Here is a 12,088-nt window from a genome sequence, read left to right on the forward strand (position 1 = left end):
TAAGTAGATATCCCATGGTATAGGGCGATTATGTCGCAACTTTTATTGTTAGCCGATTCAATAAACTTGACATTATGGTTCAGTTCAGCCATTTTCAATTCACATCTGTATAGCTTCTTAATATTATTATATGTCAACCCAGCTGAATAAGTACCTTCTTTTTTTAATCTAGGCAAAAAGAACATAATTTTTCAAGACATTCAAAGCAGGTGAATGGATATACTTTTTCTTTGTTTTATTATTATGGCCAGGTGTACATTTGACAACAGGGAAAGAATCCCCAAATAGTCCGTTGTTGAGTAATAAGCCCTGAAAGTTCAAAAAGTTGGAAGAAAACTGTCTTTTTAAAGATTTTACACTTTTAGAAGTAGATATCTCGAAAACTGAAGGAGATATCACAAAACTCTACTTCACAAAACTTGTCGGACATTCATCTAGTTCCATTTTTGTTCAGTTACTCATGTCGCTGAAATGCATTGTTTTCAAGATACATGCGTGTAAGCAAGAAATGAAAAACGCAACTTTTAAACCACCCTCATCCCTTGAGCACAAGGGGTAGGGATGAGGACTTTTGTTATGTTTACCTTCTAAGTAGTCAAATATTGTGTTCCAAACGTTGCAGGGAGATGCGTAAAATAATGAAATAATACATTAAAGTGAAGAGAATATGATGCTTTAGGAGCTCATGATTAGCACGGATTTTTTCAATTATTATAGGGATAAGGCCAAAAAGATGAAAAAATCGGATCCAGAAGGGTTTTCTTCAAATTGTGACACCTTCAAGATCTCATATCTAAAAAACTATGAGATATGAAAAAATGTTCCAGATGAAACTTGTAGGCTGATTTGTAAGCTTTAGTTTTATATTTGACAAAAATTTCCGTTGGATGCACATTGTTCGAGATATATGCAAAAAACCAAAATATGGTACTTTCAAACCACCCTCACCACCTTGTGAGGACTTTTTATATGTTTACCCCCTTACTATTCTTTAAAGAGCTGCGGGGTCAAAAATTGTGTTCCAAACTTTTCCCTCTCTACCTTTTTCTGAGCATTCGTTGCCTGGACTACATTTATTATACTAATCTTGGGTTGATGAATTCAAAATAAAACTCTTTGTTCTCTTCAGAATGCTTAACTAATGCTTTAGATATCTTATTGTTCAATACGGTACTGTCTTAAATATTGTTCTATTTATGATCAATTAATTCAAATCATATTATCTGTAAAGTTATTACACACTCTCAAAAAATGTTCTCACACATCAATCTTCAAAAATGAGCGATGGTGGAAAAATTGTATTTCTTGGTCTTGGTAATTGAAGGAGTTTCGCGTATCTGAGTCTGATTACAAATGATGAAGAATTCCGAAGTTCGTTGCCCCAACTATTCCATAACCTATTCCAACCATTTTGAGTACCTACTTTAACCTGTCATCTCATATCACGTCGGCCTGTAATATCCTCGCATGTCAAGCCTCTAAATTTTTACGGTCAACTTCAATCTCATGCGAGAGGCATAAATATTGAAGTAGGTACTCTTCAAGTAGCACACTGCACACTTCGTGGCCTCGTTCACGTTCAGCAAGAAGTTGGTATTGCATTTGAAACACGCAGTCGTTTTCCATCCAGAGAATTTATTGATGCAGTCAGACGGAAAACGAGACGGTAAAATTCTCCCGAGTTGTCGAGTTGGAAATTATCTTTTTGATGTGGACACGCATTCAGCTGGGAAAGTGATTGCTCTAGAGCCGCTGTCAACCAGAGAGGTGGAAGGACTCCTCTCTACTACATTTGTTCATACCTATATTTTATAATATTCAATGAGTAGCGAGTAATCTTTCATATTTCTCTTCAAAGCTTCTCAATACAAATCTCATTCATGATTATTAATTGGTTGTTCTCATTGTATCCATCCATATATGTATCTTCTGAACTTAAGACGATTGACTTGTCCTGGAAAGTGTCATAATTAGATGTGGATAGGTGGGGGAATTTCTGGAAGACAACGCAACTAGAAGTGCTCTGGCATGAATTCATCGTGAAGAAAAAAATCTCCTCAAAATCCCTAACAAAAACTCAACTATCACAGAAACATCAGTGATTCTTGATGACTTCAACGATTTCTTTCCTCAAGAAAATATCTTCAATATTTCCGTGTAGGATGATTGGACATCAAGACTATTCAGTTGAGACTCAACTCATGTCATTGAAACGATTGCTGACGAATGATGAATTATTCAGTGTTGTGATAAGATAAGTGTTGTGTTTCAGAGCTTGTAGAAACAAAAGGATACTCTTCCTCTCAAATGGGATATGTAAGTTCTTTTTGTCATCTTATCTGATTGCGGTACTCATCAATGGGTCAACCACTTTCCGTTTTGTGCTTATTTCCTTATTGGCGTGAAAACTCATTCGCGTACAATGAACTTTTGTCTGTGATCATGAAGTGCTATCGAGTTCTTCAAGAACATGAGTTCTCCAATAACACATCCAATAACTTGAACATCATGATTTGCAGTTTGAAGTAATATTGTTCTCCAAAGGTTATTTTTCATTTAAAACTAATCACAAAATGGTTTTTTTTAGAAAAATATAGATAACTCTTCTGAGATGGGTATTTGAATTCAGAGAGATCAGTTCACTCCTCAAAATAAATAATAAAAATCTAAACAATTCATTCAACTTTTCAAGTCGAACATAATTTTTTCATTTTCAAGACTGGAAACCGCACTCTCACGCATTGAGTCTTCTTCATGAGGGAAATTGATATTAGAACTATTGTCTTCAGAAAATTGTAACGATGATTGATTGATAGACTACGATAACTGTGCTTCAGATCCATCTATCAGTCCGTCAAATTATCCTCATTGATTCAACACACTGTGGACGGTTATTAATTTACAAAAACGAGATAAATGAAGAGTAAATCTCTCCATTCATCTGTTTCATACCAGCCTCAGCCTCTCAAAAAGTCTCAGCTTTTTATCAGAATCAAATTGTCAATAGTGATGACGCTCTTAAATTGATAGCCTCAGATGAATCACTCTGTCTTCACGATTCTTCGAGATTTCCATTTGAGAACTGTATTTTGCAGTAAAAGATTGAATTCTGTAGGGAGAGTAACTTGGTCGATTGGTTGATCCTCTAATAATGATAAATGAGATTTGCCGGTATTTCAAAAAATAATCCAAGAATATATAACTTTCTGAGTGAGTTATCGTTTCCATTCTATTCAATCTTCAACAATGGAATGACACTTTCTTCTAAAAACTTATTGAACGAAAATCCAAATTGAAGGTGTTATCAAATACCATGAAGGCGTTCACAGAATGAACGACTGCAGGATATTTTAAAGCTCTATTGATTCAGATTCCAGATTGATAATTCAGCAAGGACTATTGATAACTGATAAAGTATCATGAATTTGATAGCAATATAATAATTACTGGGAAATTTCATTACACATTCCGCGTTTTGTTATTCTCTTTATAATAACAATATAACAAATCTGTTCCACTCTTGTTTTTTTTTAATGTTGAACATAATTGATTATAGTCATGCAGAATATCAGGAATTTGTATTCTTGGGTAATTTTATGAATTTTCTGTAGCCGAGTTTCATAATTTGTTAATGTTTGTTTGACAGTTATGTGACGTAACACTCCGTGTCGGGGGAGACGGGGTGCACGCTCACAAAGTGGTTCTCGCTTCCACCAGCCCCTACTTCTATGCAATGTTCAATGGTAAGTTATTTCATTTGTTTTTCAAAAATTTCTCACCAGCTTCAATTCAACGACCCAACAGATCATGAACGAAAATTCAGTAACAAAATAAGTAAAGCTGGGTTTACACCAAAGTTATTAACAAAATGTTAATAACATAGATTCTAATAGATTGAACATAACTTATCCTACACATGATGAACATATGTGTTTGTCAGGTTCCGTTCAATCTAATAGAATCTCTAAGGATTATGTTATTAACATTTTGTTAATAACTTTGGTGTAAACCAAGCTTTAATTGTATCGTGACAATTCCGACAATTATTGTCGGAAGCGTTTTATAATATTAAGTACAATAATTTATTGTTTTCAATTGATCATGCTAGATTCAATTTTTTTAGGCTCAGAATTATCTGAATGGCAATTGGGAATTGAATGAGTGCATCGGGAGAACGTACTAGACATCAGAATGTAACATTCTAGTCAGATCAATTTGAAATTTCAACATTCGTCATTAATGACATTCCCATTTAACCAATGCTGACGGTTTCTAGTGAATCCGACTATAGAACTTTGATAACAGATAAAATAGATTATAGGATAATATAGATAACTTGGAATAGATTGATGGTTTCCGTATAGGTTTAGAAAACTACGGTTTTAAGAGGTTCTACAGTTGGCTGTGTAACCAGCATTTGAGGGTTGAGAGAGTAGCCTATACTGCCCCTGAAAGAGCTTAGATTAGAGTCCATATTACATTACATCAAACAATAAATTACGAGTATTATTCAAATTCATTTATTTTGTCATAAAATAATACAGATTGATTAAATAAATATTCTACATAATGGTAGAATACTATTTACTAATATAAACTTACAAAATGGCACTACCGGCAAAGAAGAACTTGTGCGTCAGCAGTGAGTTCGAACAACTAGGTATAGCAAACATGTCAACAGGGAAAAAAATGGAGCATATTCAAATCACTGAAATAAATAAAATTATGGAAACTAGGTCACATCTCAATCTTTCCGGATGTATTTCGTTTAGTCCAGGTGTTCGATTATTCCAGGTGGTCGATTAGTCTAGGTGTTCAATTACCCCAGGACCTGGTCTAAACGCACACCTCGGCTAAACGAGACGGAATGCTTCGATAACTCCAGGTGTTCGATTACACCAGGTGGTATAAACGAAACCTGGTCTAATCGAGACACAGGACCTGGTGTAATCGAACTACTGGGTTAATCGAAGCATTCCATATCGTTCAGCCCATGTCTCGATTAGACCAGTTCCTGTGTCTCTATTAGACCAGGTATCGACCACCTGGTGTAATCGACCTAATGGGTTAATCGAGACGGAATGCTTCGATTAACCCAGTAGTTCGAAGCATTCCGTCTCGTTTAGCCGAGGTGTGTGTTTGTTTAGACCAGGTTTTCAGCTTCATTGTAGAATAAATGAAACCTGGTCTAATCGAGACACTCCCTTAAAAACGATAAGACAAGTAACAAAATTACAAGCAAATGACAAATTCAAAAAGACATAAACAAGGAAGCTATGACAAATAATTTTTAATACAAACAATATATACTCCATTCAAATCAACTTCCGACTTGGGATGGACATGTGCAGCAGAGAAGGCATACAGCAGCATGGATACAACGGCTGCTATGTTACCGGTGTGTACCGGCCAGCGTTCTCTAATTTCCAGTATTCAAGCGCTCATGTTAAACTTATGAAGTTTCCTCTCTGCAATCACAGACTGGACTGACTCTATTCGACAAATTGACAACTACGCTTCCACCTATGACTCAATCCATCACTGCAATTGGCTGATCTCACTCCATTTCTCTGCGCCGAAAATTCCTCCAAGTCTGAAGAAGATTTGCACGGACTATAATCAACTTTTATAGCCTACTTGATGCAATGTTTGGTTTATTTTGATCGAAATGACTTGAATGCAATGAAGTAGAAATTCGTTAAAAAATTGATATATTATGATTAGACATTTTTTTCAGATGATATGGCTGAAAGACTGCAAAAGGAAGTTATTCTACATGACATAGACTGCACTGCCCTGAAACTGCTTGTAGAATATTCCTATACGGGAGAAATACACATCACGGAGGACAATGTTCAGGTATGCATTTGCCAATTCACTTGCATGATTCCTAGTTATACTCTCTAAATAGTGTAATGCCAAGCAAATAATCTTGTATTTTAGAAACAAGTTCAATATCTTTTAAAAATTCTATAATTATTTCCCATACGTTCCTACTCCAAATTCATTTGAAATTCTTATTGGTATCAAATACTTCCAATCATAACTTGTTAGAAGCTCAACACGATCTAGAAGGTTTTGTAGTAAAATATAATGGCGTTAGTTCTTCATCTTCCTACTTTTGAGAGAAAATTTATCAATTCATTCAGGCTCTGTGGATATATTAAGTAAATTTTAATTCAGTGAAAAGTTTGAAGATTTCATGATTCTACACTTTCCACTAATATATTTATCCTTTCTCTATTCCTCCTTGCTGATGAATCAATCTATTATTGGTAGCTATTACATATCAATCGAATTAATTGATTATTCCTTGGTAATGATTCAAATGTATTCTCATTTCCCATAGAACGCTGAATAACTAATCTATTATTGGTAGCTATCACATATCAATCGAATTAATTGATTATTCCTTGGTAATGATTCAAATGTATTCTCATTTCCCATAGAACGCTGAATAACTAATCTATTATTGGTAGCTATCACATATCAATCGAATTAATTGATTATTCCTTGGTAATGATTCAAATGTATTCTCATTTCCCATAGAACGCTGAATAACTAACCCTCGATCGTTTTACCTTCTAAAATTTTATCAAGATCATAGAGATTTGTGGGTTGGTAGGAATCAAGAAATTTGTGGGAATGGGGAAAAAGAGTAAATAGCAATCAGTACTTGGCAAGTGAGTTTTGTTGTTGCATGCTTTGTTCTACTATGCATTACTTCAATGCAACAGGTATTTGCATGCAGACTGGGATTTTTATCCTTATCACCTCACCACTTGATGGTGTAAAAGTGAAACCTATAATCTGTTTTCGATCGTGATGATGGGTACTTGAGTTTCATTAGATGATAATACATCCTATTAGGCTGATAACTATTCTCTATAACCTGAATCAACACATTGGAATGTGTTATACTGTACTAGCTTGTGATTTTATGCAGCAACTAATATTTTGTATTTTGTAATGTAAAATTACTATTTTTTATTAGTATATGTCTCAATTAAATTAGATGGGAATGAATTATATTTAGTATGGTAAAAGATGATATAATGTTGAAAATTCATCAGCAAAATATGGAAAATCTGAAATTTTTTGGAAAAATCCTATCTTTTTCTTCAAAAATATTGGTTTTTAAGATTGAGAGTCCTTCCAGTTCCATATCGAATTTGTCGTCTATTGACTTCTATTCGAATTTTGTAAAATGCCAACTTGTATCAAACGAATAAATTTATTAAATAAAAAAATATATTGGAAGAATTTTAAAAATCACTATTCTAGCAATTTCCACGGAATCTCCAACCCTGAAAGCGAACTACTCCAGAACAACGTGCCAGAGGCATTTTAGCTTATCCATTAGCAATGAGCTCCATTTGTATTGTATGAAATCACAACACATTGGGCATTTTAGCTTATCCATTAGCAATGAGCTCCATTTGTATTGTATGAAATCACAACACATTGATGAATTATCAGCAAGAACAAGCAACGTGGTATGGCAAAGTTATCCCTAGCAGAACTTGTCACTGCCCAATTACGTAATAATTGATAGTGTGTGCTTTTTGACAAGAATCGATAATCAACTTCCATCCCCCCGGCTTCTGACAACTTCCAAACACCACCATTAATCAGATATCATGCATAATGTGACCGGTCTTTATCCATTTGCTATCAATCCAAGCTTTGCCGTTTGATAATTCTCCCACATTCACGAACAGCATTTGTGTGAATCAGGTTTTTGATCGAGAGTATTTGAACCTGGATCTGCAAATCTGATATCGATCGCATGATTAATAATATTTGTCATAATTTATGGACAATATCCAGCAAAAATCAATATCAACAAAGATCGATTTGCTCAAAGTATAGCTGGTTCAAATGAAGACTTATACGGATGTGAGAGAATTTGGAATGTCCGAATCGGAAATGGAAGATTTGTTTTGCATTCTCTCATCTTATTCGAAAAAGATTTGGTTAAAAATGTTTTCATTTGGTGAACAGGTTCACCCATTTATGAATTATGTGTTTGAAGTACATTGAAAATGTTCTAGAAATATGGCCTGAATCAACAATTTCCCAAATCGGTCTCGGTTCCTTGTTTTTATCAGGATTCTCGAGAACGATAAATCCAAAAATGTTCATATTTGCTAAACCGGTTCGATTTGATTAAGCTAATTGAACATTAAAAACACAGGAAAGCGAAGTGAACTGACTGGGGTCTATTGTGTCAGTTTCCAACCTGACTGAATGTTCAAAACATGCATCACAGCTTCCCAGCTAATATTTCACGAAAACGTATGCAGATATATCAACACCAGTGCTTGGAGAAACCTTATTAATTTCATTTCTTTTTCATCTGTCTGGATATTAAACGTTTTTCTATTTCTACTATCAATATCGGATCTACTTTGATGAGAATTGAACGTTGTTTACGGACTGAGTCCGATAGACCAACAACTATCGTTGATTTCACAAGAAACACTCCACATGAAATCCAGACCAAGGAAAAGTAAATGAGAGCAAGTCAAAGGCTCCAAATCCACCTCTTGAATGATGTTTCTTATCGATCCATTGAGAATTTTATTTTGAAAAAGGTAGCGCTATCTATGAAATGAAGTTGATATACTCATCGATATAATTCTAATTGAAAATTGGGCCATTAAGTCGACGTAACATGATTCCATTAAAACGAAGCACTATCAATACAACGAAGTCAATACTAATCGATGCAGCATGATTAAACACTTAATAATTATTGTGTGTCGGCTTATCATCGGTCAGTTGTAGATCATAAGGCCAGAATGGAGAGGTGAAACACTGACCCTTGAGTCAATTCAAGTCAAATAATATCAACAACTTAATTATCATTCCGAATACATAAATAATGCAAATATTCAAAGAATTACATCATAACACCCGCAAGGAAACATCCTGTGCGCAGGTGGGGATCGCTAATATGTTGTCGCAATATAATAATTAATATTAATAAAAATATAATCGCTAAAGTCATATACAATAATTTGTAAAGGAAAACGTCTTCAAATTTTTGGATAGAAATCCAAGAAGAAAAAGAGATGGAGAAAGAATGCAACCAGAGAGGTGAAGATGTAAGAAAAGGAAGATGTAAATGGTTTATTATTATATTGATGTGGAATTTTATTTCAATTAACTATCTAGTTCTGAAGACATCTGCAGATGTCTATATCATATAAGATTAGATGGAAGTCCAGTTTCCAAGATCTGGCCCTAGATATTCTAGTTTAGCAAACTATAAACTTGAATTAAAGTGTAGATAGTATAAAACATTATCCAACATAAGTACGTGATCATTCTTGTTGTACCTTCGCTTTTCGTGTCAAACAAGCAGCGTTTTCCACGTCTGCAGTTTGCAGTATTTAAATGCATATTTTACTTATAATAACAACAACACTATTAATCACTTTCTTTGAGATTAGATTACAAGTTAATGCAATACTTGATCAGCACTACTAACAAGAAGTTCCGCAAAGTTTCTTTATTCTTATGAAGGTTAATGTATCAGTAAAGTTCTTCTGTGTTATAGCCCTATTACCCAACTGAAACAAATCGTTCAAGGCTGCCCGACAGTGTTCATTGATCTTGAACTTTCAGATTTTCCCGCCATGACATTTCAGTTTACCGCCAATCATATATTTGACCTTGATGTCTCATGAACCATGGCAAAATTTATGAATGGATTAGACACCATTCGCTTCGGTCTCTCTCATTTCACTTTTTCCACATTCATTGACGATGTCATTGATTTCTATTAGCGTGTCTGATATCCATAGATAACGATTTGTTACTTTCTATGTAGGCGTCAAATGTGAGCGACTGCTGTCATTCGCGGTTCGTTATGGGACATTGGCTCCAAGTTCACGGCTATTCTTATGTCACGTCAATACGGCTTTTATGGCGACCAGCATATAACAAATTGTCATTTACATCGTACATCAATGCAACTGTCCATTTAGGGAAAGCATATAATAGAATGATTGAATATTGGATGAGAATGAGTACTACATTGAGTAGGAGATTGTAATGAATTCTCATTAGTATGGATTATAGATTGTAGCTTGTCTTCTCGCTAGGAATAAAAACACAACATTGACATCGCATAATGGAAATCTGATGATTATATCAGACACCGGACCTATTTATCACATTTTTATACCCAACTTGAACCCTTTACTATAAACCTGTACTAATAACAACTTAAATCCCTGTCATATTTCAATACTGAATGGAAATGGAAATAGAATGGTAGAACCATGATCAATATTCACGTGTTCTGTTTCATGCTCATCCCAAATCCCAAATCAATTTCAAATAATCGATGTACTTGATATTCAGTAATTTGAATAATATTTCTTATTAGTTTAGCAAATCATTCATGTACACATCGAGAAGGTTACTAAGCGCTTTCATTCCAAGTGATCAGCATTTACGAATAATTGGATTTCCTTATAATAAATACCAATAATTATCCCCGATGAATAATAATTAATGACTTCCAAGAAAATTGTAATTCTTTAACTACAAGATTCCAAATATTATGTGATTAATATGATGAATCTAAAGTTGAACATTGTCTAGTATGAATAAGTGGATTGTTCATTGTTTATCCAAAGTAGTTTTGACCAGAATGGAAAATGCATCATGCTTGATGTACCGAATTAGAATGTTGTCGACCTCTCCGCCAATTCCAAAGCAGGGAAATGAGTGGGATGGGAGCACCTGAGCCTGTGCTCTACATGGGAAACTGAATAAGTTATACAATGGCTACAACTTCATAAACATCAACTAGCTTGTTCATCCTTCATTTGGAACAGGCATGCTCCAACAACATTCCCTTATAGTAGCTTCATCTTATGTCAATACTCGAGTATCCATCAGTGTAGCGAAATTGCACTTCAATCAATGAAGCAATGAAATATGAAGGAGTTGGAGCTCGACACATTGTCAGAAACGAGAAAACATTTTATTTTGTGTGTTTCAAACGTTTCTAGTTTTCTTAGAACGGAATATTTGTTTTGCTGAATAGGCCAACTTCTTTTTCACAAATGTTGGTGAGGTCTACATTAATTTCTTTTCAAGTAGGCCTAAATAATGTTTCACTCGGGTATTTATAAACAATGACAATAACTGATCTTTACCGGTCCATAGAAGCCACTCCAGATATGATTATTGAGTGGAATTAATAATTATACTAATCATAAAATTTCAGAAACCTCGAATCCGATTATTCATATTGCAGAGTGCTTTAATATCGGGATATAAGTGAATTTCATATTATCCACACTACTGAAGAAATAGATCTCTCTACGATATTATTCATTCTCTTCTTGATGAAATTCAATTTGGTGATGCCACCTCAATGATATATTTCTGTAAGTGATGTCCAAATGAACTCTATGGAAGGATCCTGTTTAGAGTAGATCTATAGTTTTAGGGGGCTTTTGAACCACTGGGAAGCAATCCTTAAATTCACAAATGAATATGTGTCGGAGTTCTCGAAGTATTCACATGTTCAACGTAATAGTAGGTACATGTCTATCAAACTACCTAGGAAATGGAAATACGGACAGCTTCATTTGGATTTTGGAGAAGTGCATCCTTTTTTTGGTTGTCTGTAACCCTGCGTGTCACGAAACCAATTGAGAACAATGGAGGGCGAGGATTCTAAAACAACGGTCATTGTAACACTTCCTGTGCATTGGAGTCGATGGCCAGTTACGACTATGACGATTCGTGCTCAATAGACCCACTCAACAGGTGCTACTCGCTAACTATTGTTGAGCTTATGGGAAATTGAAAAAAATCATTATGTAATTGGAGCACAACGCTTGGATTAATGCCCATTTCCAAGAGAATCCAAGTGGTTCAGTCGCTATTTGAAAGTTTGCTGAGTAAAGTGAGTATCTTTGAAACTGAGTATCTTCTTTAGATTTGATATGAAATGTGATGAATGATATCAAAGTAATTTTTGAAATCAAAGTAAGTTATCGTAGAGTGGAGAATCATTAGGAGATTGTTGTATGAATTTTGATCTTCTATGTCCTTTTCA

At 34.6% G+C, this 12,088-nt stretch overlaps 1 protein-coding gene across 1 annotated transcript in view; it reads left to right on the top strand.

The window, feature by feature from the left end:
- Nucleotides 1-12,088, top strand: part of LOC111048053 (kelch-like protein 17) — a 56,745-nt gene that overhangs the window by 16,607 nt on the left and 28,050 nt on the right. Inside the window, exons 3-4 of the mRNA XM_039433666.1 lie at nucleotides 3,647-3,743; nucleotides 5,738-5,859. Of these exons, the coding sequence (XP_039289600.1) occupies nucleotides 3,647-3,743; nucleotides 5,738-5,859 (219 nt within the window). The remainder of the gene's footprint in view (nucleotides 1-3,646; nucleotides 3,744-5,737; nucleotides 5,860-12,088) is intronic.

This window comes from Nilaparvata lugens, chromosome 1, assembly GCF_014356525.2.
Source record: "Nilaparvata lugens isolate BPH chromosome 1, ASM1435652v1, whole genome shotgun sequence".
NCBI lineage: Eukaryota > Metazoa > Arthropoda > Insecta > Hemiptera > Delphacidae > Nilaparvata > Nilaparvata lugens.